The 27278-nt window shown below is 44.9% G+C and overlaps 2 protein-coding genes across 3 annotated transcripts in view; one reads left to right on the top strand and one right to left on the bottom strand.

Moving 5' to 3' along the window:
- LOC113429953 (sodium/calcium exchanger 1-like) overlaps positions 1-7092 on the top strand; it is a 19588-nt gene extending 12496 nt beyond the window's left edge. The window contains exons 5-6 of one of the 2 annotated variants that reach the window (XM_087943678.1): positions 207-479; positions 5949-7092. In XM_087943678.1, the coding sequence (XP_087799804.1) occupies positions 207-479; positions 5949-6325 (650 nt within the window). In that variant the 3' untranslated portion in view covers positions 6326-7092. The remainder of the gene's footprint in view (positions 1-206; positions 480-5948) is intronic. The other variant, XM_087943679.1, reaches the window with a different exon arrangement.
- Positions 7093-9923: 2831 nt separating this feature from the next.
- The window catches only part of PLCB3 (phospholipase C beta 3), a 57845-nt gene continuing 40490 nt past the window's right edge, over positions 9924-27278 (bottom strand). The window contains exons 18-33 of the mRNA XM_087943177.1: positions 26502-26586; positions 25371-25495; positions 24356-24510; positions 23043-23204; positions 22568-22667; positions 20163-20267; positions 19044-19135; positions 18673-18808; positions 18416-18451; positions 17121-17301; positions 15247-15403; positions 14117-14193; positions 13172-13261; positions 13009-13066; positions 12402-12488; positions 9924-11045 (exon numbers count right to left, since the gene is read on the bottom strand). Coding sequence (XP_087799303.1) covers positions 10881-11045; positions 12402-12488; positions 13009-13066; positions 13172-13261; positions 14117-14193; positions 15247-15403; positions 17121-17301; positions 18416-18451; positions 18673-18808; positions 19044-19135; positions 20163-20267; positions 22568-22667; positions 23043-23204; positions 24356-24510; positions 25371-25495; positions 26502-26586 — 1811 coding nt within the window. The 3' untranslated portion in view covers positions 9924-10880. The remainder of the gene's footprint in view (positions 11046-12401; positions 12489-13008; positions 13067-13171; positions 13262-14116; positions 14194-15246; positions 15404-17120; positions 17302-18415; positions 18452-18672; positions 18809-19043; positions 19136-20162; positions 20268-22567; positions 22668-23042; positions 23205-24355; positions 24511-25370; positions 25496-26501; positions 26587-27278) is intronic.

Genomic DNA, 27278 nt, shown 5'->3' with positions numbered 1-27278 from the left:
CAACTCTTGTTACTGTGGAAGTTGTGGGTGCCTCATCACTGGAGGCTTTTAAAAAGAGACCGGATGCCCATTTATTAGAAACAGTATAGACCATACACAAGAGCAGGGGGGGGTTGGACTAGATGACCTCCAAGATCCCTCCCAACTCTTGTTCCTGTTCCCGAGAGAGGCTGAATCCGTGTTTTTATGACCCCCCCCCCCGACAGGTGACGATGAAGACGATGACTCGGGCGAGGACCGCCTTCCTTCCTGCTTCGACTACATCATGCATTTCCTCACCGTCTTCTGGAAAGTTCTCTTCGCCTTCGTGCCGCCCACCGAGTATTGGTGTGGCTGGGCTTGCTTCCTGGTCTCAATCTGCCTTATCGGGGTGCTCACCGCCCTCACTGGGGACCTGGCCTCTCACTTCGGCTGCACCATCGGCCTCAAGGACTCAGTCACGGCGGTGGTGTTCGTGGCGCTGGGTACCTCCGTGCCCGGTCAGTGACGGGTGGGAGAGGGCCTTACAAACGCACAGATATGTGTGCGTGCGCGCGCGCACACACACACACACACACACAGCCACACAAGGGTCCAGACGGGTGGCGTCAGATATGCTGCATTCTTCTGAGAAGAATATAGAATGGAATGGAGTGGAATTGGAATTGGAATTGGAATAGGATAGAGAATTAGAATAAAATAGAGAAATAGAATAGAAAAGAAAAGAAGATTAGAATTAGAATTGGAATTGGAATTGGAATTGGAATCGGAATGGAATGGAACGGAACAGAACGGAATAGAACGGAACAGAACGGAACAGAACGGAACAGAACGGAACAGAACAGAACAGAACAGAACAGAATAGAAGAATTAGAATAGAATGGAGTGGAGAATTAGAATAGAACAGAGAATGAGAATTAGAATAGAATAGTACAGAATAGGAATAGGAATAGAGAAATAGAATGGAATGGGATAGGATAGGATAGGATAGGATGGAGAATTGGAATTGGAATAAAATAGAATAGAATAGAATAGGAATAGAATAGAATAGGAGAATTAGAACAGAATAGAATAGAGCATTAGAATAGAATAGAGAATTAGAATTAGAATAGGAATAGAGAAATAGAATGGAATGGGATAGGATAGGATAGGATAGGATGGAGAATTGGAATTGGAATAAAATAGAATAGAATAGAATAGGAATAGAATAGAATAGGAGAATTAGAACAGAATAGAATAGAGCATTAGAATAGAATAGAGAATTAGAATTAGAATAGGAATAGAGAAATAGAATGGAATGGGATAGGATAGGATAGGATAGGATGGAGAATTGGAATTGGAATAAAATAGAATAGAATAGAATAGGAATAGAATAGAATAGGAGAATTAGAACAGAATAGAATAGAGCATTAGAATAGAATAGAGAATTAGAATTAGAATAGAGAAATAGAATGGAATGGGATAGGATAGGATAGGATAGGATGGAGAATTGGAATTGGAATAAAATAGAATAGAATAGAATAGGAATAGAATAGAATAGGAGAATTAGAACAGAATAGAATAGAGCATTAGAATAGAATAGAGAATTAGAATTAGAATAGGAATAGAGAAATAGAATGGAATGGGATAGGATAGGATAGGATAGGATGGAGAATTGGAATTGGAATAAAATAGAATAGAATAGAATAGGAATAGAATAGAATAGGAGAATTAGAACAGAATAGAATAGAGCATTAGAATAGAATAGAGAATTAGAATTAGAATAGGAATAGAGAAATAGAATGGAATGGGATAGGATAGGATAGGATAGGATGGAGAATTGGAATTGGAATAAAATAGAATAGAATAGAATAGGAATAGAATAGAATAGGAGAATTAGAACAGAATAGAATAGAGCATTAGAATAGAATAGAGAATTAGAATTAGAATAGGAATAGAGAAATAGAATGGAATGGGATAGGATAGGATAGGATAGGATGGAGAATTGGAATTGGAATAAAATAGAATAGAATAGAATAGGAATAGAATAGAATAGGAGAATTAGAACAGAATAGAATAGAGCATTAGAATAGAATAGAGAATTAGAATTAGAATAGGAATAGAGAAATAGAATGGAATGGGATAGGATAGGATAGGATAGGATGGAGAATTGGAATTGGAATAAAATAGAATAGAATAGAATAGGAATAGAATAGAATAGGAGAATTAGAACAGAATAGAATAGAGCATTAGAATAGAATAGAGAATTAGAATTAGAATAGGAATAGAGAAATAGAATGGAATGGGATAGGATAGGATAGGATAGGATGGAGAATTGGAATTGGAATAAAATAGAATAGAATAGAATAGGAATAGAATAGAATAGGAGAATTAGAACAGAATAGAATAGAGCATTAGAATAGAATAGAGAATTAGAATTAGAATAGGAATAGAGAAATAGAATGGAATGGGATAGGATAGGATAGGATAGGATGGAGAATTGGAATTGGAATAAAATAGAATAGAATAGAATAGGAATAGAATAGAATAGGAGAATTAGAACAGAATAGAATAGAGCATTAGAATAGAATAGAGAATTAGAATTAGAATAGAGAAATAGAATGGAATGGGATAGGATAGGATAGGATAGGATGGAGAATTGGAATTGGAATAAAATAGAATAGAATAGAATAGGAATAGAATAGAATAGGAGAATTAGAACAGAATAGAATAGAGCATTAGAATAGAATAGAGAATTAGAATTAGAATAGGAATAGAGAAATAGAATGGAATGGGATAGGATAGGATAGGATAGGATGGAGAATTGGAATTGGAATAAAATAGAATAGAATAGAATAGGAATAGAATAGAATAGGAGAATTAGAAACAGAATAGAATAGAGCATTAGAATAGAATAGAGAATTAGAATTAGAATAGGAATAGAGAAATAGAATGGAATGGGATAGGATAGGATAGGATAGGATGGAGAATTGGAATTGGAATAAAATAGAATAGAATAGAATAGGAATAGAATAGAATAGGAGAATTAGAACAGAATAGAATAGAGCATTAGAATAGAATAGAGAATTAGAATTAGAATAGGAATAGAGAAATAGAATGGAATGGGATAGGATAGATAGGATAGGATGGAGAATTGGAATTGGAATAAAATAGAATAGAATAGAATAGGAATAGAATAGAATAGGAGAATTAGAACAGAATAGAATAGAGCATTAGAATAGAATAGAGAATTAGAATTAGAATAGGAATAGAGAAATAGAATGGAATGGGATAGGATAGGATAGGATAGGATGGAGAATTGGAATTGGAATAAAATAGAATAGAATAGAATAGGAATAGAGAAATAGAATGGAATAGAATATAGAATAAGAATATTCTACTGATTCAAAAATAAGGCCCTAAAAATCAGCTGTGACTCATTCAACCACGGCCCTGCTTAGAAATGACAATTCTGCTGCCAGTTGTGTTCCTAAGTTGGGCTGTGTGGATGCAGAATGTTTAGAATAGAATAGAGCTGGAAGGTCCCTTGGAGGTCTTCTAGTCCAGCCCCCTTGCTCAAGCAGGATACCCTGCAACCATTTCAGACAAGGGACTGTCTAGTGGTCTCTTCTTAAAAGCCTCCAGTGACGGGGGACAGCCCACGATTTCTGGAGGCAATGAAAGCACGCCCTCTTTGCACCTTTAAAAAATAAATAAATAAATAGCTGAATTGCATCAGAGAGCTAGCTGTTGGATTGCTCCGTTTTGCAGATGCTCTCTTGGAATAATCTAGTGTCCCTGGATACACCTCCCCCCCCCCACAATGCTTTGACAGGCCCTCTGGAGCAAATCCTAAATTTGCTTTTTGCTATTTAAGGTGCCTTGACTCACCCAAAGGCTCTGCCAGCGTCAGGGACTCGTGGCTGAGAGCACCCAAAGTCAACTTGCCAAACACCCAGCTGACACAACACCACGACGTAGAAGCGGCCGGGTGGATTTTAAAGCAGGCGTGTGCAAAAAAAAACAAAAAAAAAACGCCCTTCGCTCAACTGACAAACAGGAAAAACACAGTCCTTGCAATTAAAGGGGGCAAAACTTTCTTTTTTAGGCTTGTAGCGATAAGATTAACATGTACAAATTGGAGAGCAATGACGTGCAAATGTTCACTTGCTCGCTTGCTTGCCAGCCACTTTTCTCATCGATTCTGATGGGCTGCTTGGAAGTTGTTGCTCTATTATTAGTGCAAACCCACTCGTTCCCCAAGAAAAGTGAATTGGGGAGCGAAATCCCTTGTTCAGAAATTGCTGGTCGGTAACATGTTTACATAGGATAGGATAGAATAGGATAGAATGGGATAGAATGGGACAGGATATTGGAATGTAGAATAGGATAGAATAAGAATGAATAGAATAGAATAGAATAGAATAGAATAGAATAGAATAGAATAGAATAAGAATGAATAGAATAGAATAGAATAGAATAGAATAGAATAGAATAGAATAGAATAGAATAGAATAGAATAGAATAGAATTAAATAGGATATTGGAATGTAGAATAGAATAGAATAAGAATGAATAGAATAGAATAAGAATGAATAGAATAGAATTCTTTATTACTTTTTTGCTTTCTTCCCTTGCCATATATATTTCAATAGTATTTTATTAATATCTTCAAAATATTTTCCCCCAATTTTATTGGAATTGTTTGAAACAAATGCAACACTTTGGGTAATATGTTCATCTTAATCGCCGCAATTCTTCCTGTTAATGATAACTGCATATTACCCCATTTTTCTAACTCTTGTCTTCATTTGTTGTTTGAGCTTATAATAATTACCTTCTTTAATTGTTCCACATCTTGCCATCAACTGAATGCCTAAATATTTAACTTTCTTTACTATCTGAATATCTGTCCTCTTTGTCAATTCCTTTTTTGTTTGTTTGTTTCTCTGTCATGTTTTTTTTTTGCCAATATCTTAGTTTTTCCTCTGTTTATTTTTAATCCAGCCATTTCTCCCATACTCCTCTATTTTGTTTGTCAGCTTGGGTCGTGTCCCTAGAGGCTTTTCTTACACAAGCTGAACGGCAAGCAACGTTTTTTAAATTTGGTTATTTACGTACAAGTCGCCCTTGACTTACAATGGTTCATTTAGTGGCCGTTCCAAGTTACAAAAGGTGATTTATGACCGTTTTTTTACCATTACGACTTTTGCAGCATCCCCCACTTAACACATTTCTCACTTAACCACAGAAAGCTTGGGCTCAGTTGTGGTTGTAAGTTGTGGACTATCTCTTTTCATCCATTCATTTATTTTGCAGCTTATCTGCAACACATTGAGTGGCTTTCAAGAGAGGCCAATTAAATCACTGATATTGAATGCAATGTCCATTATAATTAGGATCAAAAGTCTGGAGAATTTGCTTAATTGATCTGTTAATCAAAATCAGGATGAGAATACGGTGCCTTTGATAACTTCAGATAAATTGCAATTTTAATTAGGAGGATTAAAATCCCTAGAAATAAATTGAAGTTTATTTAGGGGCATTAAAATCCCTAGAAATGAATTGTAGTTTATTCCTAAGGAAAGCGATAAAGCAGGCTGGCTGGTGGATTCTGGGAGTTGAAATCCACCCCTCTTAAAGCCTGCTGGCTGTGGGATTCTGGGAGCTGAAGTCTTAAAGTTGCCAAGTTTGGAAAAGAATATTTCAATTCTTTAGAAGGTTCCCTATCCAGCCAACTGGCACATAGATGCCTGCAAGTCATTTTAATATCTCATTTTTCCATCAACTGAGTTGTAAACAAAAACGACCCAGTAGCTTTTCTTTTAGGAATCAGGAAATCCTGTAAAATTACAAAATGGTCGTAAGACGAGAGGATATAGCAACCCTTAGAGTGGCGCCAAGCAGCCTCGCCTTCCGTCTTCCGGAAAAGACGAGGCCAAAAAACCCACATTCGTGGCTTGACTCCCTCATCTCTGTCTCTTTCTGTAGATACCTTCGCCAGCAAGGTGGCCGCCATCCAAGACCAGTACGCCGATGCTTCCATCGGTAACGTGACGGGCAGCAATGCGGTGAACGTCTTCCTGGGCATCGGGGTGGCCTGGACCATCGCCGCCAGTTACTGGGCCAGCCAGGGGAAGCCCTTCGAGGTTCAGCCAGGCACCCTGGCATTCTCCGTCACCCTCTTCACCATCTTTGCCTTCATCAGCATCGCGGTGCTGTTGTACCGGCGCCGGCCTCCGGTGGGGGGCGAGCTGGGAGGTCCCCGAACCCCAAAACTGCTGTCCACCCTGCTTTTCATCAGCCTCTGGCTGGTCTACATCCTCTTAGCGGCTTTGGAAGCCTATTGCCATATCGAAGGTTTCTGAAGCGGCAGGTTCGAATCCAGGACTTTGGGATTCCGGAGAGGACCTCACACCACTCGGAGAGCCTCCTCCGTGTGAAAAAGTGCAGGACCCCCTCCACCCAGCCCCCCCTTTTAATCCCCCTCTCTCCGCCGCCCGATTTGCCACTTTGGCGTCCGATTTGGGGTGTGCTCAGGTCTCCGTTTCAGCAAGGACCAGGTGGGACCCCGCCCCCATCTGGGTTTTGGAGTGCCCCAAGTCACGAGTTCGAGACGGTGTCTTGGAGAAGACTTAAGGGGGAAGGAAAAAAATTTGGGTGTGGGGGGGAAAGCCGTCCTGGCTGTGCCTGACTGAGTGGTGGAAAGAATGGGTTCGCACACATCTGTCCAATTTCTCTCGTTCTCCTGCATTAAATCGAAGGCTTTGGACCCAGGTGAGAGAAGACACACCTTCGGTCAATGCTCCAAGAAATTAAAAAACAGGGGAGCAGGATATGTTACCTCTCTCGTCCACCCTGCCCTACTTCAAGCCACGGTTTAGCAGAAGGAAACTTGCTCACGCCCGGATGTCGGAAACGGCTTCCGAAACCGAGTTTTTTGGAATGAAGCAATTTGCACAAAATATGCTCTCCTCTTCGTCTCCCATCCATGACGAGAAGAAGGGAAGCAGCCAGGCCAAGAGGAGGGGAACAATCCCCAAACTGCCAATTTATCTCAAGCACAGCCCAGTCTCTCTTTAAAGGCCAACCTTCGCGCTCTTCCCGAAAACAGCACAAAACATCTCTACAAACGGCAGAAGTCGAAGCCAATTTTCAACTCAACTGAGCCATGCAACAAGTTTTACTTTTTGGGGTCACTTTTAAAGCAATGTACGCCGTCCGGTGAGAGCCATGCCCAGTTTGATCACCTCCTTTGGCTGCTGTCATTAAGTGAGTCACGTGGTCAGGAAGCAAAACCCCGGCTTTCCCTGCCGCTTTATGAAGCTTGCTGAGAAAATCAACGGCATTCGTAGCCCCCACTCCCCGAGATCCTCCAACCATACGCCTAAACTTTGGGTCACGTGATCGGGGGGGGTCGCAAGTGAGAGGACCCATTGTACATCGCTCTGTTCGGTAGCGCCCTAACTTGGAATGGGTCGCTAAGCCGATGGTCGTAACCGAGGACTACCTGCACTCAAAAGTCACTTCATCGACTGTGTCTTCAGCTGGAATATCTGTGTTTTCTGTGTGTTTTTCAGCCCACTGTGCCCTTTCCTTCCCCCCACCAAAATGGGGGAGCCTCAGGACCCCCAACCCTGTTTGCATGGCAGCTCCTGTGCTCCCCCCGCCCTGCGCCCGGCTGATCTCTTTGCCTCTGTCTGTCACTTTGTCGCAACGTCCGAATGTCCATCTTCGGCCCTTACCTGCAGTCTGGTTTATCCCACCATGTGCAACCGGGCGACACCGCCTGCCTGCCTGCGCTTAACTTCGGATCTGTTTTCTGTTTCGTGCGTGATCTATTTGTGTGAGTTTGTGGTTTTTCTAAAAAAAAAGAAAAAAGGAGAAAAGAAAAACCTTTTCTTTTCTTTTCTTTTAAAAACATCGAAAATTCCTTGGGGGCGGTTGTGCGTTGAACGTTTTTTTTTTCCCACTTGGTTAAAATGGGGCCCGGAAATCTCGTTCCATCGCAGAGAAGCTCGCATTGACCTCCCATCCACGGCTGGGAAAGGGAAAGGTGGGTCTATCAAAGGGATCCATCCAAAGGGATCCATCCAAAGGGATCCATCCAAAGTGTGGGTTCCGTAAATCGGACTTAACAGCAAGAGCCTTGCAGTCCTTTGGATGCATAAAAGGGATCCGCAAACAACATTTCTATAAATCAAATATATAACAAGGGTGGATTTATAAAAGGGAACTATCGAAAAGGGGTTCCATAAACTTACAGCAAGACTGGATCTATCAAACGAATCCATCAACAGCATTTCTATAAATCAAATATACTATATAACAAGGGTGAATTTATAAAAGGGAACTATCAAAAAGGGGTTCCATAAATTTACAGCAAGACTGGATCTATAAAAGGGATCCATCAACAGGATTTCTATAAATCACACAAGGGCAGATCTACAAAAGGGATTTATAAACAATCTTTTTAAAAGGATGGATCTATAGAAAGAATCTATCGCGGGGGTTGGGGCTTTCTATGGTCCCGGTCTATTAAAAGGGTGAACCTATATATAAATCAAGACTTACAAAAAAGGTGGTTTTTGTACAAGCTGGTGGCCCTCGAAGGGGTTGGGACTACAACACCCATCATACCCAATTGGTACAATATTTTGGGGTGGCAGAATAATGTGTTGTAAACCCGGGGTGTCCAAACTCTGCAATGGTTCAGATTGGTGGACTTCCAACTCCCAGAATTCCCCAGCCAGCATGGCTGGCTGGGGAATTCTGGGAGTTGGAAGTCCACCAATCTGAACCATTGCAGAGTTTGGACACCCCGGTTTCAAACAAGTTTGTCGGAAGACAAAACTTCTTTCGACAAGAAGAGAGAAGATCTGAAACCTACCAAATTTTAACCAAATAAATCCCACGGGTCAATCCTTTCCAATCCCTGAAAAACTTTTCTGTGTGTATGTCTCTCTCTCTCTCTCTTGGCTCCATCTTCTAAACACGTCCTCCGTCTCTCTCTTGCCCTTCACTTCCAATCCCCTGAAGTTTTCCTCTGCCCTCCCTGCTCAGTTGCCTCTAAGCACGACCCAGGAGAGAGCAGCAGAAATATATGCAAAACTATGCGCAAACCCCAAACCCCCCTCCAAAACCCCCCACCAATTTTGGTCACCTTACTAACGAAAAAGAGGTCGAGACTTTGGAAATAGTTCAGAGAACATCAACTAAGATGATCGAAGGCCTGGAGACTGAAACATATGAAGAATGGTTGCAGGGTTGGGGTTCAGCTAGGGGGACATGATAGCAGCATTCCAGTATTTGTCAAATTATCAGGGGTCAAATTATTGTCCAAAGGCCCAGAAGGCAAGACAAGAAGTAATGGATGGAAGCTAATCAAAGGAGAGAAGCAACAATTAAGGAGGAACTAACTAACAGGGAAGGACAATTAACCTGTGGAACTGCTTGCTACCAGAAATTGTGGATGCTTCATCGCTGGAGGTTTTCAAGAAGAGAGCAGATAGTCACTTATATAAAATAGTATCGGTTCTCTCCTGCTTGAGCAGGTGGCTGGACTAGATGCCCTCCAAGGTCCCTTCCAGCTCATTCATCATCATCATCATTTAACAAGCCCATAATCCCTTGCTTTGGAGTGGAGCCTGGGCAACTGAATAGAATAGAACTGAATAGAATAGAACTGAATGGAATAGAGTTGTTTACTGGCCGGATGCCTTTCCTGCTGTCGGTGTGGAGTTTTGTTTGGCAGATATATTCTCATGGTGCCCAAAGAGGGAAATAATCTGCCTCTACCTGGGATCGAACTCGCCGCCTCCTGATTGGGAGGTCAGAGCTCCCCCCTCTAGGCCACCGCCCCATTCTCCCTTCCAGCTCATTCCAGTCCATTCCAACCCTTAGCCTGACGCAAAACCAGGCCATTCTTTGCCATTCGGAGAGGCGGAGGCAGGAATCCGAGGGGAGACCATTGAATTACAAGTTTATTAGTCAACGTTAAAAAAAAAAAAGACAGAAATAACAGCAATCCATGCCATTCCAGAGTGGGGGGGGGGGAAAGGGCAAGATTGATCAGTGGTCAACCTCGACTCTTCTCCACTTTGGACCCATCCCGAAAACGATGACAGACAGACGGACGGACCAACCTGCCTTTAACTTTTTGTCCCTCTTCCCTCGCCGTCCTTTGTTCCTGGACGGCCTTCCAACCAATCCAGTGGCCACTCCGGGTATCCTCTGCCCCCCCCCTCCCTCCACACAGCTGGCAAAGCCCATTCCAGCTGCAGGGAAGACGCAAACAAAAATGGACATTTCCCTTTTATTTTTTTTCTTTCTCAAGCTCTTGCGCTTTAAAAAAATAAAACGAAAGAAAGGGAAAAAAAGGAGGGGGATGCATTTAAAATAACCCTTTGCTCTCTCTCCCCCCACCGCTAGAAAAAAAAATTGCTCTCATCTCTAATCGTGCATTCGAAAGGACACGGGAGGCAATGAGCGGCATGCGTGTTTTTCCACTGGCACCACGGCGTGCAAAATAGGTGGACACAAGGGCGTGCGTAGAATTCGGGTGGGGGGGAGTAGATTGTCCAACCGTTGCCCCCCTCCCCTCTTTGACAAAAGGAGACTTTCTCCAGTCTCAATCCACCACGGAGAAGCGGGAGGAGACACGTCACAAGTTAGCAATTTAAAAAAAAATATATAGGTGGGGGAAACCCACAAAGTTTAAAAAAATAAAACTTTTTTTTAAAAAAAAAGAAAAAAGGAAACCAGAAAGAAGTGCCTTTAGTGTGTTTTTCGGCCGGTCCTAACCTCCCCCACCCACCCCCCCGTCCCTACGTGGGGTGTGTTTAACATGCAAAGGTGCTGCCCCCCACTGCTTCTCGTTGGCGGCGGCTGGCCTTCGGGGACGTCCCTTGTTCTCCGTTGGATTCACAGGACCGTCAGCTCGTCTTCGGGGGGCAAGGAGCTGACGCTGGTGCCCGGGGGGTGCCCGTTGCTGACCCTCCCGTCGAGTTCTTCTTGGAGGAACCGGCCAATCTCTTGGGTCAGGGAGCAGCACTCCAGCTGCCAGTCTTGTTCCAGCTGGGCTACCAACTAGGAAAGAGAAAGGAGGAATGGAGGAAAGGAGAGGCGAAACGAGCGGCAACGTCTCGATCCAAGAGACATTTGAGTTCGCAGCGGATAAACGAATTCTACATGACTGTAAAGCAGATCTGGGTCTCCAAACTTGGCAACTTGAAGGCTTGCGGACTTCAACTCCCAGAAGTCTCCAGCCAGGAAGGCCAAAAATGGAGCGCTGGGATGGCATAACACACACACACACACACACACCCTGCATGTCCCTTTTTGCCTCCTAGGCCTCAGGGAAGCCTTCTTGGGGAAGCAAGTAAGACAGCAAGGGATATCCCGGCATAGGAACAGCTGATCGTCGGGAGGAAAAATAGAAATACCTTAAGGAGTGACTGGCAGGGGAGAACCAGGGGTGGGATGCAAATTTTTTAACAACCGGTTCTGTGGGCGTGGCTTAGGTGGTGGGCGTGGCTTGGTGGTCATGTGACTGGGTGGACATGGCTTGGTGGTCATGTTATTGGCTGGGCGTGGCCAACTCAATATCACTCACTTCAAGGCACTCATCACCTTGCCTGGCCTCTTGAGTCGTAAGTGTGAAAAATGGTCATAGGTCACTTTTTTCAGGGCCATTGTAACTTTGAATGGTCACTCCACACAAGCAAAGTACCAGCAAAGGAGGGAAAAGAAAACTCTAGAGACGTTCCTGAGACAGGAAGTCTAGTCCTGCCAAGAATGTAATAAGGGTTAACGGAGAGGTAGTTTCTGTAAGCAACACCAGAATGTTTCCTTCCTGCCTTCCTTACAGGATTAGCCCAGTAATTTCTTCTAACAACCGGTTCTCCGAACTGCTTAGGATATTCACAACCGGTTCTAGCGAATAGGTGCGAAGTGATAGAATCCCACCCAATCAGTGGTGTCAGGCACACGCACGATGTCGCGCATGCACGATAAGGACTGACTGGGCGGGAAGAGGGGGGGCGGGAGGAGACGGGCGGGGCCAGCCAGGGGCACGATTTGCCGATTCTCCAAACTGCGCAGAATCCTAACAACCGGTTTGGTCCGAACCCATAGAATCCCACCCCTGCTTCTGAGCCGTGGTGGTATGCTACCTGTTTGGTCCGGTTCACCCGACCCGGTAGTAAAAAAAAAAAAAGCCTCCAACGATCTGCACGTGCGTGTTACATGAGTGTGTGTTAGGTGCACACACGCACTGAAACAGTAGTGGAACAGGTAGTATCCCGCTGCTGCTTCTGAGCCTCTTTCTCCATCCATTATGCAGCCGAGGGCTCGGCTGTCTCTTATCTGACTATTCCTTCGGCCCCATCTTTTAGCCCCAAGGTCCAAGATCGGTCTTGGTGAACCCTTTGTAAAATCACCCACCCGTGGTTCTTCGTCCTCAATCAATTGCACGATTTCCTGGTGTCCCAAAAGTAATTTTTCCTGACGTCGTTTCTGGGCCTCTTCAAGCTGAAAAAAAAGAAGCGGGAAAATAAGCCAAGGGGTAGAAGAACAGCCGTCTGAATTCATCAGCTGCTTCGCCAGCGATTCTTTTTTTTTTTTCCAGGGGAATCAAAGTCGATCCCGTTTTCTTCGCTCCAGTCTAGAGTACTGCAATGTGGGACTGCCCCTTGAAAACCAGCCAGAAATATTCTCAAATTCAGAATTCGGCCTCCCGAAATGAAAAAAAAAAAATATTTAGCCCATTTTTGGAGGGGTGTGTGTGTGTGCCAGAGCTCAATTCAAAGCATCAGTCCAATAAATTAAGGTTTATCCAGAATTGTATCTTTCTCCCCTTCTTTGCTACACATTTGGAAAAAATAATAAACCCTTAATTTAGTTTACTATTTGTGTGTGTGTGTGTGACACTTATTTAGAGTAGTGTTGTGGTGTGTTTCATTGTGTGAGAATGATAATACCCTTGGCTCCTGTAAGGAAAAAGGAAATTGAACATAGCAATTACAAAAATGGAGGCTTGTTAGATGCTTACCCTCCGAATTGAGTTGACGGACTCCGTGATATGCCTCCTGTTGATCTCAGTTAATTCCCTGAGGAGAGACAAACCAGGTTAAGGACAATCCCTAACTGGCTTGGCCCACCCACACAAACCACCGTACGATTTGGCTTTTCTTTCGGCTCCTGGCTGAACTCACACATCTTTTTTGCTCCTCTCGCGAGATTTCGCTTCCGAGATGCTGTTGTGCCGTTTTCGATCCAGGATTTTCTGCAGTTCCTTCTTCTCCCTAGCACGAAAAGCGTAACGGCGGGGCAGGTGAGTGCTTATTCTACCAGGTGTAAATGATCTTTTATCCCAAATCCTAGGAAGTTTCAGCGAGGCAGTGAGAGGCCAGACGGAGTTAAGTTTTTATTATAAAAGTTTCATTGTTTTATTTTCGCTGTCCTGGTGGATTATTTTTTTTAACAACCAGGACAGCAAAATTTAAAAACATCGCTCCAAAAATGAGAACCATTGTACAGGTAGTCTTGGACTTACAACAGCTTTGTTTAGTGACCGTTCAAAGTTACAACGGCACTGAAAAAAGTGACTTAGGACCATTTTTCACACTTATGACCATTGCAGCATCCCCAGTGTCATGCGATCAAAATTCAGACGCTTGGCAACTGATTCATACTTACGACCGTTGCAGCCTCCCCCATGGTCAGGTAATCAAAATTCAGATGCTTGGCAACTGACTCGTATTTATGACAGTTGCAGTGTCCTGGGGTCATGGGATCTCCTTTCGTGACCTTCTGCCAAGCCAAGTCCATGGGGAAGCCACATTCATTTAGCAACCTTGTTCCTCGCTGAACAACTGCATTGATTCGCTTAACAACGGTGGCATGAAAACGCAACAAATGGAGCAAAACTCACTTAACTGCCTCAGTTAACCACAGAAATGTGGGGATCAATGGCAGTTGTAAGTTGAGGACTACCTGTACGGCTAGGAGAGGAATTAACAGCCTGATCAGGCTCAAAATACTTTCCTGAATTCCCTAAAACTACCCCCCGGAAGCCAAAGATGGCGGGATGAAAAGAAAGGCGAAATTCCCACACTCCTCGTCTGGGGCCTGCCATTTGTCCTCGCTTTACGACTCACTTCTCATTCGTTTCTTTCAGCTTCTTCAGTTGTGCTGTCTGGTAATCCTGGGCGATGTCTTTTAAGCGCTGCTGGGCCTGAGGATGAAGCCAAAAGGAAAGAAGGAAGGGAGGGAGGGAGGGAGGGAAGGAAGGAAGGAAGGAAGAAAGGAATGAAAGAAAGGAAGGAAGGAAGGAAGGAAGGAAGGAAGGAAGGAAGGAAGGAAGGAAGGAAGGAAGGAAGGAAGGAAGGAAATTAAAGGAAGGAAGGAAGGAAAGAGAGGGAGGGTGGGAAGGAAGGAAGGAAGGAAGGAAGGAAGGAAGGAAGGAAGGAAGGAAAAGAAGGAAGGAAGGAAGGAAGAAGGGAGGAAGGAAAAGAAGGAAGGAAGGAAGGAAGAGGAAGGAAGGAAGGAAGAAAAGGAAAGGAAGGAAGGGAGGGAGGGAGGGAGGGAAGGAAGGAAGGAAGGAAGGGAATGAAAGGAAGGAAGGAAGGAAGGGAGGGAGGGAGGAAGGAAGGAAGGAAGGAAAAGAAGGAAGGATGGAAGGATGGAAGAAGGGAGGAAAGAAAGAAAAATAAATAAATAAATAAATAAATAAATAAACCTAGTATATATTTGGTACATTAAAAGGCCCATTGAATTACAGGCTGTCCTCACCTTATGACAGTTCATTTAGTGACCATTCATAGTTACAAGAGCACCGAAAGTTATTTATTTAACTATTCATTTATATATTTATACATTGATTTATACATTAAATTGGTTTGCTGCCTATCTCTCCTCAAGGTGACTCCTCAGGGGGGCAGGTTTATCGATTGTTTCCAATATTATTTATTTCATGAACGAATTAAGATTTATTACTAAAGTCTGATCAATAAACTCAGAATTAAACGGTCCTGTTTTCTCAAGAGCAGGAAAAGTTGGTGAGTTTTCTCTAGTTTGCTGGCGTTTTTTTTTTTTTTTTTTTTTTAGCCTAGGCCACTCCTTCTGGGGTGGCTTTGGGTTTGTTTGTTTTTTCCCCCTCTTATTGCCATGAGGACTAGAAACATGAAACTCTGCAGCGACCAATCGGGCTGGGGCATCAGGGTGTGAGTAGCCAGAGGATTGGGTGGAGGGAAGTGGGGGGGTAAAGGCCACTGCGTATTGGGGATACCTGGTGCAGGTGGTCTCGCTTCAGTTCCCTTTCCAGCTGGTGCTGAGCCTCACGCAGCCGTAGAAGACCCTGCATCTGCCATTCCTGGAGGTCGTTCTTCCGCTGAGCCTCCTCGTGGTCCTGTCCTTGTCGGGCTCCCTCTAAAGAACTTTGAGACCTGCCGACAAAGAAGACGTGGGAAGTTGTGTTCCAATATCTGAGGGACTGTCCCCAAAGGTGTTTTTTTTTCTTTTTTTTTCTTTTCAGGAGGCCGCTGGGCTTCCTTGGTTTTTTTTCTTTTTCTTCTTCTTCTTTGGAAGACATTTTACTTCTCATCCAAGAAGCTGTGACTGGATGGAGGGGAATGGAAGGATTTTATATTCCTTGCAAGGCAGCTGGTCGTTTGCATCCTTTTAGAGGGGGGTTGAGGCCACTTGGAGGTTCCAAGGTCCCAAATTGTATAGCTAAAAGTCTGGAGAGATTCTCAGTCATCATCCAGATCCTGGTTGTCCCAAAGGGGCTGTTTTTTAAGGAGGCAACTGGACTTCCTTTTTTTTTTTTTCCTTTGGAAGACGTTTCGATTCTCATCTAAGAAGCTTCTTCAGCTCTGACAGGATTTATATTCAAAAGAAAAAAAAACCAAGGAAGTCCAGTGGCTTCCTGAAAAAAATGCACCTTTTACAGTGGTGGGATTAAAAAAAAATTTGGGATGGATACCCTGTGGGAGGAGGAATGGATTTCCAGAGGGGGGAAAAATACAGGAACCATTTGCACTACTCAGGTGACCCTGAGGACACAGATAAACTTCCAAGTGGCCTCAACGACCCTCTAAAAAGGATGCAAATGGCCAGCTGTCTGCAAGGAATATCAATCCTTCCATTCCCCACCATCCAGTCAGAGCTGAAGAATTGGATGACAAGTGAAATGTCTTCAAAAGAAAAAAAAACAAGAAAGTCCAATTGCTCAACATTTCTGTTGCTAAATGAGGCAGTGGTAAGTGAAATTAGAAAGCCCTGCTTGGCAAAGGTGTTCAAACTGTTCCACCAAATCTTAACATTCGTGAAAACGATGGGGGTTGCGTGAGAGACGAAAGGCAATTTTTGCAAAGTCTGAAATATCCAAATAGAACCAATATTTTCAAATTCTCCCATCCTGCCTGAAGGTTCTGCTCTAAATCTCTGCGTGGAACTCTGCTCTAATTCTTGTTTTCTGCAGGAAGAATCTGCACTAATTCTTCAAAAAAAAGAAAAGAAAGAAATCTGCTCTAAATCTCCTTTTCTGCATGGGAAAAATATGCTCTAAATCTCCTTTTCTGCATGAAAAAATATGGTCTAAATTTCCTTTTCTGCATGGAAAAAATAGTCTACATCTTTTCTGCATGGAAAAATGGGCTCTAAATCTCATTTTCTGCATGGAAAAAATAATCTGAATCTCCTTTTCTGCATGGAAAAATATGTTTTGAAATCTCCTTTTCTGCATGGAAAAATAGGCTCTAAATCTCATTTTCTGCATGGAAAAAATAATCTGAATCTCCTTTTCTGCATGGAAAAATATGTTTTGAAATCTCCTTTTCTGCATGGAAAAAGATAAATCTCCTTTTTGGCATGGAAAACCTGCTGTTAATCTACATTTTGGCCTGAAGAAATTATCCTAAATCTCCTTTTCTGCCTAGCAAATCGGCTCCAAGTCTGTTTTTCTGCATGAAGAACCTGCTGTAAATCTCCTTTTTGGCACGGAGAAGCTGTCCTACTTCTCATTTTCAGCATGTGGGGGGAAAAAAAATCACACTAAATCTCTCTTTCGTCAGAGAAAACCAGCTGTAATTCTTCCCCGCATGGCAAATCACATCTAAATCTTTTTCTATGGGCTTCCAGGTTATCTGGTGTTATTCTCACCCTTCCCGGCTACGCAGGCGGCTCCTTTCCAACGTCAGCTGCGTGTTCTGCTTTTTGTTGAGGCTGCAAATTTTTTTCATGTGTTTGCGACGAAGCTCCTTCAGCTCCCGATATTGCTTCTTCAGCAACTTCACAAAGGCCTTTTGCTGCCTCAGTTCTTCCACGGAAGGTGGAGAGGCCTCTGGGAAGAAAGAAGAGCACAGCACGAGGGTTTGCGGAGTCCCGCGAGGAGGACAGGAGAAGACGGAGAGGGGGAGCGTGAGACTACGAGAGGGGCAGATCAGGCCCTTTCCTGCTTCCCCGTTCTCAAGTTTCTCTCCGGCATCAATGTGGACTAGCAACTTGAGTGGTTTCTTTTTAAAAAAAAAAAAAGTATTTATTTGTTAAATTTATAGGCTGCCCGTCTCACCGATAAATCGATTCTAGCGGCTTACGAAGTAGGAAATTTAAACGGATACGTAATGCTCAGTGTGCGACCACAATGGGAAATTTCCATTGCTAAGTTAAGGGAGTTATGACCATTTTTGACATGGTGTAGGAGCGAACTGCTGCCATTGTTAAGTGAGTCATGTCATTAAGTGAATCTGGCCTATAACCTTGCCGGGAAGGACGATCACGCGACCTTGCAGTGTCTGAATTTCTGAATCACTGTTGTGGTTAGCCGGCGGCAGGTGTGGACGGCTGAGGAGAGCGAGGACTCAGATGAGGGGCCAGGACCATTGGGGAGTGGACTGCTGCCTTCAGAGATTGTGGGGGCTGGCAGCAGTGATGAGGAGGTTCCCGAGGAGCCTGTGCCAAGTGCGCGTGCGTACAAGATTGCTCGGAGGAAAGAACAGCTACAACACCACGGGCGACTCGGGAGTAAGGCTGCAAGGGAATGGCCCCTCCTTCAAGAAGATAAAAGCCAGCTGTGAAACGAACGTTACTTTGCAGAAGGCAAAGACATTTTGAAACCCCAGCCTCGCGGACATTCCAGTATCCTGAGTTTGTATTTGAAGATTCTTATTTTGCAAATTATTTCTTGTCTGTTATCTTTTGGCAAGTCTCGCGCAGTTTGGCAAGGCTGGTGCTTATCACAGCTAATGATTTTGTAAAAACATTACAAGGTTCCTGTTCCTTTTGGATTGTGTTTCATTTGTTGGAAAAGGGCGTGGGTCAGAACAATCACATGATCAGTGGCGGAAGGCTGCAACGGTCGTAAATACGAGGAGAAGTTACGTAAGCTGTAACTTTTCACTCCTGTCAACGGGCGTCCCTTGGTGTTGAAGGGGCTGGCATAATACCCTCATTCTTACCTGCCAAGATGCTGGCGATCAAGTCATCCCTCTGCCCTAAAAGAGGAGGAAAAATGGACTTTTAAAGCCTTTTAAAATCTGATCTCAAAATTCGGGGTTGGGCAAAAAACGGGGAGGAAGGGGCACTCTTCAAAAAAAAAAAAAAGACCCAAATGGTGGGCGGAAAAGACCCAAACCCTCCCAATTCCAGCAGCCAACCGGAATTTTATGGGGCAAGGAAATGTCTCGACTTGGGTTTCTTTTGTTCCGGTCCGTACCTTGACTGGGGGCGATGCTGGGGGTCCGAGTTGGTGGTAACACATCTGGGAGGGGTTTCTGGACCTCCCGGGACGGCCCCATAGTGTGGCAAGAGGGGCTCCTCAACAGAGATTCCTTCGGCTTCTCCACGTTCTCCTGCCCAACGGGGGTGGGTGGGTGGGGATACAGGGAAGTGAAGTTGGGGTGTGTGTGTGTGTGTCTCTCGCAGACTCCCCTCCCTCCCCGGGACGCCAAGCAGCTCTGCAACGCCTGCCGGGACCGTCCCGTCCAAAAAAAATCCCCCTGTTCGACGTAGTGCGAGGATCTCCCGCGGATTTCCACCCTCCCAAACCTGTCCGTCTCGTCCCACGTCCCGTCTAGGAATCCTCACCTCGCTCTCTCCCATGAGGGTGGCCAGCTGCTTGGCTCGCTGGTCCATTAAGCTGACGTGCTTAATTGGGTTAATTAAAGCCTCGGCGTAATCTGAGGAGGGAAGAAAGAGAGCCCTTAAGACCCACCGGATTTTTAATAAAAAAAAACAGGGATTGGGATTAGACAAGGATTAGACGAGGATTACAAAAATATTAGACAAGGATTAGACAAGGATTAGAAAAAGTTAGATAAGGATTAGAAAAAGATTAGACAATAATTAGACAAGGATTAGACAAGGATTAGAAAAAGATTAGACAAGGATTAGAAAAAGATTAGATAAGGATTAGAAAAAGATTAGACAATAATTAGACAAGGATTAGACAAGGATTAGAAAAAGTTTAGACATGGGTTGCCAGAGAATCCGGTTAAAAATCTTCAGATCCTTGCTTTCTCTGTTGCACACCCACACAGCCGTGTGAGACAGTTGTTAAGTGAGGCAGCTGTTCAGAGAGGTTTTGCCCCGTTTTACGACCTTTCTTGCCACTATTGTTAAGTGAATCGCCGCAGTTGCTGTCCTATTTGCTTGTGTTTCCATTCCTCGTCCCTATCAGAAGCCGGAATTTATTTGCAAAGAATAACGCGCTTAAGGACTGCCATACAGGGAGTCCTCGGCTTAATGACCACAACTGAGCCCAACATTTCGGTCGCTAAGGGAGATAATTTGTTAAGTGCACTTTCGCTCCATTTTACCATCCTTTCTTTGCTGTTAAGTGAAGCATTGCCGTCATTAAGTTAGTAGCACGGTTGTTTTAAGGGACTCTGGCTTCTTCACTCGCCAGAAGGTCACAAAAGCGGATCACCCGGGGACCGTCATAAATAGGAGTCAATTGACAAGCATCTGAATTTGGATCATGTGACCATGGAGGATGCTCCAAATGGTCGTCAGTGCGAAGAACGGCTATAAATAATTCACTTTTTTAAAAGTGCCGTCGTAACTTTGAACGGTCACTAAACAAGCAAATCCAATACTACCGGTGTGGGTTTTGGGTTGGCTGGTTTGGTCTACCTGGCAGGGCCGATGGGGGGGCTCCACCCCCTCCCCAGGAAGGTCCCACCCCCCTTTCCCCCAAGCCATTACTTTGATGATCATCGGGGATATAGTCGCAAGCTTCCGTGTAGACCAACAAGGCCGGGAGGCAGAGGGGATGGTTGCTTTCGCTGCGCAGGCAAATATAGTGGTACCCTGGAAAAGACAACACAACACACACACACACACACACACACACAAGATTAGCCCAGAAGTGTTAAGAGTCCTGATTTACAGTATCTCCAGATAAGTACAATCATAAGGTTGGAAAGGATCTTGGGGGGTCTTTTAGTTCAATGCCCCCCTGCCCAAATAAATTAAAAAATAGAATACGATGCAATGGAATATTTTTATGGAGCCAGTTTGGTCTAGTGGTGAAGGCACGAGGTAGAAAACAGGAGACGGTGAGTTCTAGTCCCGTCTTAGGCAGGAAAGTTGGCTGGGTGGCTATGGGTCAATGATCAGGAAATGGTGAGTTCTAGTCCTACTTTAGGCATGAAAGAATTGGGTGACTTTGGGCCAATCACCAGGAGACAGGGAGTTCTAGTCCTGCCATAGGCATGGAAGAACTGGGTGACTTTGGCCCAATCACCAGGAGACAGGGAGTTCTAGTCCTGCCTTAGGCATGGAAGAACTGGGTGACTTTGGGCCAATCACCAGGAGACTGGGAGTTCTAGTCCTGCCTTAGGCATGGAAGAATTGGGTGACTTTGGGCCAATCACCAGGAGACTGGGAGTTCTAGTCCTGCCTTAGGCATGGAAGAACTGGGTGACTTTGGCCCAATCACCAGGAGACTGGGAGTTCTAGTCCTGCCTTAGGCATGGAAGAACTGGGTGACTTTGGGCCAATCACCAGGAGACTGGGAGTTCTAGTCCTGCCTTAGGCATGGAAGAACTGGGTGACTTTGGCCCAATCACCAGGAGACAGGGAGTTCTAGTCCTGCCTTAGGCATGGAAGAACTGGGTGACTTTGGGCCAATCACCAGGAGACTGGGAGTTCTAGTCCTGCCTTAGGCATGGAAGAATTGGGTGACTTTGGGCCAATCACCAGGAGACTGGGAGTTCTAGTCCTGCCTTAGGCATGGAAGAACTGGGTGACTTTGAGCCAATCACCAGGTGAAAGGGAGTTCTAGTCCTGCCTTAGGCATGGAAGAACTGGGTGACTTTGGCCCAATCACCAGGAGACAGGGAGTTCTAGTCCTGCCTTAGGCATGGAAGAACTGGGTGACTTTGGGCCAATCACCAGGAGACTGGGAGTTCTAGTCCTGCCTTAGGCATGGAAGAATTGGGTGACTTTGGGCCAATCACCAGGAGACTGGGAGTTCTAGTCCTGCCTTAGGCATGGAAGAACTGGGTGACTTTGGCCCAATCACCAGGAGACTGGGAGTTCTAGTTCTGCCTTAGACATGGAAGAACTGGGTGACTTTGGCCCAATCACCAGGAGACTGGGAGTTCTAGTCCTGCCTTAGACATGGAAGAACTGGGTGACTTTGGCCCAATCACCAGGAGACTGGGAGTTCTAGTCCTGCCTTAGACATGGAAGAACTGGGTGACTTTGGCCCAATCACCAGGAGACAGGGAGTTCTAGTCCTGCCTTAGGCATGGAAGAATTGGGTGACTTTGGGCCAATCACCAGGAGACAGGGAGTTCTAGTCTCCCCTTAGGCATGAAAGCCAGCTGGGTGACTTTGGGCCAATCACTAGGAGATGGTGAGTTCTAGTCCCGCCTTAGTCATGAAAGCTGGTCGGGTGACTTTGGGCCAATCACCAGGAGACTGGGAGTTCTAGTCCTGCCTTAGGCATGGAAGAACTGGGTGACTTTGAGCCAATCACCAGGAGACTGGGAGTTCTAGTCCTGCCTTAGGCATGGAAGAACTGGGTGACTTCAGCCAATCACCAGGTGACAGTCCTGCCTTAGGCATGGAAGAACTGGGTGACTTTGAGCCAATCACCAGGAGACAGGAAGTTCTAGTCTCCCCTTAGGCATGAAAGCCAGCTGGGTGACTTTGGGCCAATCACTAGGAGATGGTGAGTTCTAGTCCCGCCTTAGTCATGAAAGCTGGTCGGGTGACTTTGGGCCAATCACCAGGAGACTGGGAGTTCTAGTCCTGCCTTAGGCATGGAAGAACTGGGTGACTTTGAGCCAATCACCAGGAGACAGGGAGTTCTAGTCCTGCCTTAGGCATGGAAGAACTGGGTGACTTCAGCCAATCACCAGGTGACAGTCCTGCCTTAGGCATGGAAGAACTGGGTGACTTCAGCCAATCACCAGGAGACAGGAAGTTCTAGTCTCCCTTAGGCATGAAAGCCAGCTGGGTGGCTTTGGGCCAATCACCAGGAGACGGGGAGTTCTAGTCCTACTTTAGGCATGAAAATCCCATTATTCTAGAGTGGGGGACAAGGGAACCCATTAATTTTGTCACTGGGGGGGGGCAGAGGGACAGATAGAGGCGCTTACCTGCCCGGATGGCAGAGACAGGAAGGATCCGATGGCCCACAAATTTGCCGCCCTCCTCAAAAACCGCGATGCGCAGCGAGGCGAGGGTTGGCAACACCACCTGGGCAAAGAGAGAGGAGAAAGAATTGCTGGAGGGAAGCGCTGAATTCAAATTGTGCCATGGACGCTCTAAACACACACACACACACACACACACACACACACACACACTCATGCACACATATACAACCTTTGTGAATTGAGGAGAACAAAGCCAAAAGGACATCCACTTCAAAGAGTTTAATTTGAGTTAAAATTTAACTTCGGGACAGGTCAGTTTGAAAGTTGAAATTTTGGGGTGAGGGAAAAAAAAGGAAAAAAAAAAGCACTCGACACATGCTCAGAAATTCAAGGGCTTCCAGGAAGATCCACGTTGCCCTGCCCTGCCCAAAATATAGGCTTCTCTAAGGAACATTCTCGGTTTTGCCACGCTCACCTTCTGGAAGACGAACGGCTCTTCGTCCCAAACGGGGTTGAAGGAGTTGCCCTGTGAGGCCCGAGTGCGAAATTTGCGCTTGGTGTCCACCGGCAGCCCGAACATGTCTACCTCGACGTAAATGCCGATCCTCTTATCGGAGAGAAATTGCCCGGATATGATCTACGATTGAGATAAGAAGATGCGTTTTCCTGGCTTAAAATTGAAAACTCTGGTTGAATTCACAGGCCAGTTTCTGATGCAACCCTCTGTATATGCTCAGAAGAACGCTCTTCCGCTTAGCCCGCTAACTCAAGTAGGTTTGCCAATTTTTCCTTTCTTCTTTATTATAACTTGATTAATGTTTTAAACAAGAAAAATCAAGACGAACAAACAATAATATTTAAGACAAAAGTAAAGGAAGAAAAAGTGGAAAAATGGAAGAAAAAAGTATTCTTTCATCCTTCCCTCACTTCTTTTTCCTTCCTTCCCTCTTTCTCTTCTTTCACTTCTTCCTTCTTTTCCTTTTCTTCCATCCTTCCTTCCCTTTTTCTCTTTCTTGCTATGTTCTCTTTCTTTTCCACCCTTTTTCTTCTTTTCCCTCCCCTTTTCTCTTATCCTCCTTCCTTTCTTCTCTTTCTTTTCCTTGCTTCCTTCTCTCTTTCTCCCTCTTCCTTCTCTTTCCTTCTTCTTTCTTTCTGTTTTCCTTCCTTCCTTCCAGTTTCTCATCCACAACTCATTCCTTCCATAGCTTCCTTCCTTCCTCTCATCCACAATACTTCCTTCCTTCCTTTCCTTCCTTCCTTCCTTCCTTCTTTCCTCTCTCATCCACAATACCTTCCTTCCATTACTTACTTACTTCCTTTCTTTCATCCCTAACACCTTCCTTCCTTCCTTTTCTTCCTTTTCTTCCTTTCCTTCCTTCCTTCCTTCCTTCCTTCCTTCCTTCCTTCCTTCCTTCCTTCCTTCCTTCCTTCCTTCCTTCCTTCCTTCCCTTTGCCTCCAATTTCCCTTTGTTCCTTTCCTTCTTTTTCTCTTTCTTTTCCCTCCCTCCCTCCAATTTTCCTTCCTTCCCCTCTCCTCCTCCCTTCTTTACTTCCTTCTTCTCTCCCTCCCTCTCCCTTCCAATTTTCCTTCTTCCATTTTTCCTCCGTTCCTTCCTTCCCCTTTCCTCCTCCCCCTTCCCATCTCCCTCCCTTCCTCCATCTATTCCTTCCTTCCTTCCTTCCTTCCTTCCTCCCTCCCTCCCTCCCACCCTCCAACTCACAACCGAGAGGTATCTACACAGTTTCCACCCAATTTCATGCGCCTCCCACCCCGCCATGCCTTCTAACCTTCACTTTGACGGTGTTCGCCACAATGCCATCGACAATATCTTCGGTGAAAGGATCGAAAAACTTGTCCGACCGTCGCATAAACTCGGGCTTCAGCAAGTAGCCGCTCCGACGATTGTACTCAAAGATGCCCAGGTTCAGCTGCATTGGCAAGTCTGCACGGAGGGGCGATACCAAAATGTAAGCCAGGTTGCTAGTCCTCATTATACCGGCAGAAGGAAAGCCAACAACAACATGCAAAAGATGGCTGGATACACACGGTGTGACCCCATAGCTCCGTTCCTCCTTATATTTAGAAGCAAAGGTTATTTCTAGCGGCTTCTCTTTTTATTGAGAATTTAAAGCTTAACGGGACGCTTAAAAAAAAATGGTGGGCAAATTCATTTATCAAAGTCACCCGCTCTTTGGCCAAGGCAGTGAAAACATTTTAAAAAAATAATCATGTAAAACAAATTTGAATTTTAGTCCTGTATGTAAAACACAAAAACTTTAGTGGTACAGTGGCCTAGAGGTGCTGCTCTCGCCTCACAATCAGGAGGCTGTGAGTTCAAATCCTAGGTAGAGGCAGATGTTTCTCTTTCTGGGCAAAATAAGAATATTATCTGCTGAACAAAACTCCGCTCTGGTGACAGGAAGGGCATCCGGCCAGTAAACACTCAGCTCCATTCAATTGCTCAGACTCCACCCCGCAAGGGATTATGGGGTTGTTAAAAGAGGATGATGTAAAGCAGAGAAAAACTGCACCTTTCCCCGAAGTAGCAGTCCCCACCTTAGCTCAATTGCCATTAAATTTTATGCGCCGTATAAATTTAATAAATAATAAAGTTATTAAATAATATAAATGTAATAAACAATAACCATCATCCTTCCAGGTTCATCTATCCCGACGTTTTAATGGCCGGTTAAACCAAAACCTCTCTCATTCGCCGATCTAAACAGGAAAAGTTCTTTTTTTAAATGTGTACACGCCTGTGCAAGTTCCTAGCCCTCATTGCCCTCCAGAAGGCCAACTCACCCAGGGACTGAAAATTGAGGGCCACCATCTGACAGCCGGCGTTCCAGAAGAGTTGTGGCATGTAGTTGGAGGAATCCACACGTGTCCCTTTGGGGTAGATTCGGCTCAGCTGCTTCTTGTTGTATCTGGGAGGGATGCGTGTCAAGGCCGAATAATTGGTAGGTGTGGTCAGTTGTCCAGTTGACTATCAACACCTGTACCTCAAAGCAATCCTCTCCAACCCGTCCCCCACCTCCCCTGTCAATTCAGCCTTCCTTCTTAACGTTAGAATCATAAACCATAAAAGTGGGATCTGAGGGGTCATTTAGTCCAACCCCCTAACTCAAGGCAGGATCCCGTAGAGCAATGTTTCTTAAAATGGGGTTTTAACATTCCAGGGATGTTGACCCCCAAAATCCCCTCAGGAGTCATCCAAAATGGACACTGCAGGTAGTCCTCGATTTATAGTGACCGTTTGGGGTTACAACGGCACTGGAAAAAGGGACTTATGACCATTTTTCACACTTATGACCGTTGTATCTGGGTTCACGTGATTGACATTCAGATGCTCGACAACTGACTCTCATTTATGACAGTTTTTTACGCTGACCGACCATTGCATCGTCCCTGTGATCATGCGATCAAAATGCAGACACTTGGCAAAACTGACTCACATTTATGACAGTGGTAGTGTCCCGGGGGGGTGTGGGTCACGTGATCCCCTTTTGCAAGCTTAAAGATGCCGGATTCGCTTAACGACCGTGTGGCCGACTGAAACACTGGAGGGATTCACTTAACGACCATGGCGCAAAAAGGCCGTACAATGGGGGAGGCGGAGAAAACTCACTTAACCACCGTCACGCTTAGCAACAGAAAATGCTGGGCTCAACAGAGGTCGTTAAATCGAGGACTGCCTGTTTTCCGCTCATGGCGGGAAAGAAAGAACGCCGGGTTCGAATCCCACCCCCGCCGTAGTGATAACCTGGACCGGAGCGAAGACATCAATTTAGAAGTTTTGAATTGGGACATATGGATAAATATCAGCCAGGCCAAAGCACAACGGGAACCTCTCATCAATTTTAAAAATGGCGGGGTGGGGAGAAAGGGGTTCATGAGGGATGTGGGTTCAAGAGCTTCATATTTGCAGGATACTCGACAAACTCCATGGGGCTGTTGGTCAGCTGCTCCAACCCTTTGGTCTCCACGAAGGAAGACATTTCGAAAGATTTGTTGCGTTCTGGAAGAGAAGTTTAGTTTTAGTTTATTGTCATTGCACCTCCTGCAACGAAATACCATCTTCAGTGTACAATTTATGACTATGGAAATAAAACACAAACCCACATGTTTCGCATGCTATACATTGAATTGAAAACCCCTGATGTTGCATTAATGTTGCACTACACAGTAGAATTCAATAGAGTTACTGGGATAGAAGCTGTTTTTCAGCCTATTTGTCCTTGTTTTTATTGTCTTGTACTGTCTGCCAGATGGTAATAGTTCAGAAAAAAAAGGGTACCCAGGATGAGATGGATCTTTGAGGATGTTTTGAACTTTCTTAAGGCAGTAGGAGCTATAAAGCTCTTCCAAAGAGGGGAGAGGGCAACCCGTGATCCTCTGGGCAATGATGTTAATCCTCTCTGGACTGCTGTCCTATCTGCCCCTGTGCAATTGGCAAACCCTACAGAGGTGCAGTGAGTTAAGATACTCTCTCTGGTGCAGCGGTAGAAGGTCACCAGCAGTTTTTCATTTGGTTGTTGTTTTCTGAGAAGCCTCGGGTATTATAATCTCTGCTGGGCCCTTTTGAGCAGGGCTGCAAATGTGAGCAGCCCAGGAAGGAAGGAAAGCAAAAAAATAAAATAAAATAGCAGGACGTCAGTTTTCTGTATGTGCCTAATATCCTGTTCCCTCCCCCCCCCATCCCATAACAAC

The sequence above is a fragment of the Notechis scutatus genome, chromosome 14, assembly GCF_049901735.1.
Source record: "Notechis scutatus isolate UNSWTSFEM ecotype Mainland chromosome 14, rNotScu1.2, whole genome shotgun sequence".
Lineage (NCBI taxonomy): Eukaryota > Metazoa > Chordata > Lepidosauria > Squamata > Elapidae > Notechis > Notechis scutatus.
The sequence above is the reverse complement of the archived record's forward strand: the minus strand, read 5'-3'. Positions and strand labels throughout refer to the sequence as shown.